The following is a 4802-nucleotide window of genomic DNA, read 5'->3' as shown; positions in this document are numbered from 1 at the left end:
TCAGTTAACTACACGTAAGTATCGAACTTTTTCTTTTTAATATTGTATTACTAGAGGTGAAATCCTTCATCATGAACTAAACTGTGTGTTGAACACAACTATGGCCATTTACAAAACGTCAATGACGTTTTGTGTTTCTTCAATTAAAATAATATTTTTTTAACAAAACGTCAGTGACTTTTTGTTCTTTGATGATTAAAAAATTTTTTTTATTACAAAACGTTAGTGACGTTTTGTGCTACTACCACAATCCTGTAGAACACCAAAATCATCAAATATTTTTGTATTTCACATTAAAATTATCCATATATAAAAATTTTAGCCCGTAAGTATCCAATTAACTAGCCAATGAGTAATAGCTCAAATGGCATAGTCTCCTCATACTCAATTAAAAAGCTGCTGTTCGAATCTCATATCTTTGATAAAAAAAAATATCCAATTAAATAGATTTGACAAAAGAAGGATCAATTCAAGATTATAATAACTTCAAACTGATTATCAAAATAAAAACTTAATAACCAAATTGACAATTATTTTTAAACAGACAAAAGAATGAATCAGAATCAGAATAACAATATCCCCTAAAATTGTTTCATCCTATCGCTATAACAAAACACACCCAGTGACGCAACCGCTCTTTTTTTTTTTTTCATATTTTAAATAACCAAAGGTCCAGCTTGTAATTACATTTTTTAGAAAGAATCTTCGACTGCACCGTTAGCTGGTCTACTGTTACATCACAGTGAATCTTAACGGTGATCTTCCACGACTCAACGGAACCAACTTTTATCTTCACCGGCGCAACTAACTTAACGTTCAACGGCACCTGCCGTTTGGTCTCCGCATCCACCAACGCCTTCTCATCCTCGCTCTTCAGCTTGATACCGTTACCCTTCAACGGCGTCATAAACACCGTGACGTTTTTTGGCGGCTGGTAAAACGCCGGCAACGCTCCGTCACAGAGCTTCACGCCTTTAAAGAATATTTCAGCCGAGCTATCCGTTTCGTAACGGATTCCAATCTTGTCGTTAGAGTTATCCGCCTTGACGGTAATGTTGAACTCCGGGGACATCACCGCCGTGGTGAGGTTCATTGCTTTGATTCCGATGTGGTCGATGGAGTAGTGCGGAGACTTCGGCTTGAAAACTAAGTAGAGTACGCCGGCGGCGATTCCAATGAGCAAGGCGATGATGAAGAGGACTCCGATGAACCAGGAGAAGCAACAGCAGAAGCTGCAGCGGCGACGACCGCCACCGCCGTAGCTCCGTTTACTTTTTTTGTCGGTGTATTTGGCGAAGCGGCGAGCATTCTCCGGCGGAGGAACGCGGTAGATCTGGTCCTTCGGAATCTTGATGACGTAGGTTCCCGGAGGCGGAACGGGTTTCCCATCCGGCGGAAGACTAGGCTTCGGTGCGGCGGCGGCGTCGGAGGCGTTGATTTGAGAGACGGTCGGCGACGGTGAGTCGTGCGGGTGAACTCGGTCGGCCATTGAGGTGAGTGAGGGACGAGTCCCGACTCCCGAGTGAAAGGTGGGGGAGGTTGTGTGTCTCTGCGAAATGCAAATGAAATGAGAATTGAAATTGAAATGGAAATGCGAAATGCGAACGGAAGAGTGAGCAATGGTGCTGTCTAACTGATGAATAAGAAGAGTAGAGTTTCCGTGTGAGCCTGTAACGGGTAGCATTTAACTGTACACGCCTTTAGGGTATATTCGCAATTTTAATTAGTAAATTTGTTTTTGTTTTATTTTTTTCCAAAGTAACACCTCAACTTATAAAACACCTTATAAAATATAAAATATAAGGTCATCAAATTCAAACTTACCCAAATTAAATCATCATTTCATTCATCTAATCTAATCCAAATCTCATTCATCCTAATAATTTAAATTTAATTAAATTCTACTTTTGGTGGACTACATCGACTGAATCGGATTTTAAATTTATTTTTTAAAAATTAAAATCAATGCAATTTAATTCAAACGGTACAATATAATATATTATTATTATATTTAAAATTTTACTTATAATATATTAATTTATTATTAATTTTTTTGTTCATATATTATTATTTTGTAAATATTTTATAAATTTTAAAAGATATTATTTATTTATTTATTTATTTTAATCAATCTATAATTTTATTCTATTTTTATATTATTTTTTATTTTTTAAGATACTATTAAAACTTATTATATCATTAGTGGTAATTTTTTTATTTACAAAATCGCAAATCTATTCTAATTTAAACCATTTGAAATTAATCGAATTGGATTGGATTGTTTACAGAACATTATCTAATTCAAACTACACCCAAATAAAATAGTGTTCAGATTAGATAAATTTTTAGACAATTTTTCACTCATCTATTTATTCAAATGATCATTCTCACTATTAAAGTAAGAGTTAATTACCAATTTGGTGCCCAAAAAATCCAGGCGTTGACAAAAAAAACTCTTAAAAAATGTTATCGATAAAACAATTTTTGAATAATTTAAAAATGCGATAAAAATAATCAATAAACAATATATTTTTTATAAATGACAAAAAACTTTTAAATTTAGCAAATGACTTATCTATTTGATATGAATTTTTTTGACAACATTTGAATAAATATTTAGAAGATACACAAAAAAAACTTGGAGCAAAATTTGATCTCTAGTTCTTTTTATCGTATTTTTTAATCTTTCTAAAAACTTATTTAACATTAGAATCTTTTGAAACTATTTTTGTCACCAAAGTAAACTTTCAAATACTATTTTAACAGTTTACTCATAAAAATAAAAAATATTTATAATATATCAAAATTAAATTTTTAGATCAGTTCATAAAATTAAATGCATTATTTAAAAAAAAAATCTGATCCCTTTATGTTTTACTAGTAAATGCCTTTAAGAAAATCATTAATAAGGTTTTTTTTTTTTTGGTGACTTAATAAGGTTTAATTATACATAATATGATTTAGCATTTTGAAATGGAAAACGTTGATGAGTAGCACGACAAAAGTGTTCATTGTACATGTTGACATTCTAGAAAAATCTTAATTTTGTTCCTCATAATAATGCAGTGTAACTAATGAATAAGGTTGGCCATATATAGATTTAATGAGAATAATTACACTGATTATAATATATCAACAATTATAATTGTATGATTAAATTCTTAGGAAGATAACAAATGCATATTGAATTTAATTAGATGAAAAGAACTTGTACTATTTCGACACTTAATTTTCACATCGTAATTTGCGGCTTCTGATTTTGCGTAATTAATCCCCCGTCATTTTCTCTTTGAACCATGATCATATCAATAATCATAGATCTAAATATGTGAATATATATATACTAGCATTTTACTTATTTTGGTGAGAAGCATAATAATAAATAAGACAACGTAACACATATTGGGAAAACGATAACATGAAAATAATAGAAAACTAATTAAATAGATATAAACTTACATTAATAATTAATTAGATAAGACAAAAGCTTACATGAAAATGGAGCAAGGAGAGAAGATGTCTATCGCATTCACAAAGAGATTACTCTGGAATAGATGAGAGTATATGATGGACAAAGTGGTCTATTTATATAGCTTAAGGTTGAAAGTGAATGTTATGGTCTCATGGATATTGTGGAATATATAATAAAATAATATTACACATTTAAATTTTTTTGTTAATTAAATTTAATTAAATTGATCTGACATAATAAAAATCAGTTATAACTAATATTATTTTAAATTTTATTGATTAATTTGATTGAATTTAATTTAAAAAAAAAATTAAATATATAATATTATTCTATATAATAAGCTATATACGGAGCAGAAGATTCAGAGAAAGAAGGCTGCTACTATAAAAATATTCAATACTAACTCAAATACCTAAAAAGATATTTTATCAAAATAATATAAAAGTAGATAACATATTTTTGTTTTATTTTAAAATGATTTTTTTTGTTATGGTATATTTTAGTTCAACAGAATAAAGATTAATTTGTTATAGATCTGAGTTTTACTTAAAAATTTATCGTTGGCTAATAGGTTGCTACATACATAAAATAAAATTCAAATTCTCAACACTTACTTAAACGAATAAGTGAGCTGACTACTCAATTAATTTAAGTTGGTTTTTCAAGTTATTGGTTTTTAAAAATGAAATTTATTAAATTTTGTGTATAAAAAAAAAGTTTTAAGTTTTGTTTATTTGTAATGCCTCTAAATTTATCTAAAGAAATTACAAAATTAAAAATTATATGTATAATAATACAACTCACATGAATGATAGATTAATAGGTAAGGAAGCAAAGAAAAGAGAAAAGAAAAAGAAAGGAAAATGGTAAGGGACTGTTTGGCTGTTTCTTTTTATGTAAGCACACGAGAAAGTAATGCTGAATTGTTTTTTCTTAATATGATTGGTGTGTTGTTTAAAAGTGTTTGTTAAATTTATTAAAAAAGATTAAAAATTTAATTTAATTTTAAAAGTATACAAATAAATAATTATTAAATATTTAAATTTTGCCATAAAAAATAAATTCGACAAAAATTAAACACCAAATTATAAGTATTATAAAATTGACTTTTTTTTTTTTAATTTGCTTATTTCCATTTTGTCAGCGCGTTAGTTGGAGCTTTGCCATACACGGTTTTGTTTCTATTGGCATTGTAATGATCAAAAGTAGGAATAATAAATTTATGTTATACCACTTTTCTTTTCTTTTTTTTTTTCCAAAAAAAAAAGTAAGGATTTAGTCAAATATACACATACAAAATATATAGGGTATTTGATGTTAAAATTCAATC

General features: G+C 28.8%; 1 protein-coding gene across 1 annotated transcript; it reads right to left on the bottom strand.

Moving 5' to 3' along the window:
• Positions 1-495: 495 nt before the first annotated feature.
• Positions 496-3538, bottom strand: LOC107608040 (Late embryogenesis abundant (LEA) hydroxyproline-rich glycoprotein family). The gene is made up of 2 exons (XM_016309932.2): positions 3493-3538; positions 496-1549 (listed from the first exon to the last, which is right to left on the bottom strand). Exon 2 carries the CDS (start codon positions 1487-1489, stop codon positions 650-652), a length of 840 nt encoding a protein of 279 aa, XP_016165418.1. The 5' UTR covers positions 1490-1549; positions 3493-3538; the 3' UTR covers positions 496-649.
• Between the last annotated feature and the right edge of the window lie 1264 nt (positions 3539-4802).

This window comes from Arachis ipaensis, chromosome B7 (assembly GCF_059453495.1).
Source record: "Arachis ipaensis isolate K30076 ecotype BB chromosome B7, ASM5945349v1, whole genome shotgun sequence".
Lineage (NCBI taxonomy): Eukaryota > Viridiplantae > Streptophyta > Magnoliopsida > Fabales > Fabaceae > Arachis > Arachis ipaensis.
Note: the sequence above shows the minus strand (reverse complement) of the source record. Positions and strands in the feature narration are given on the sequence as shown.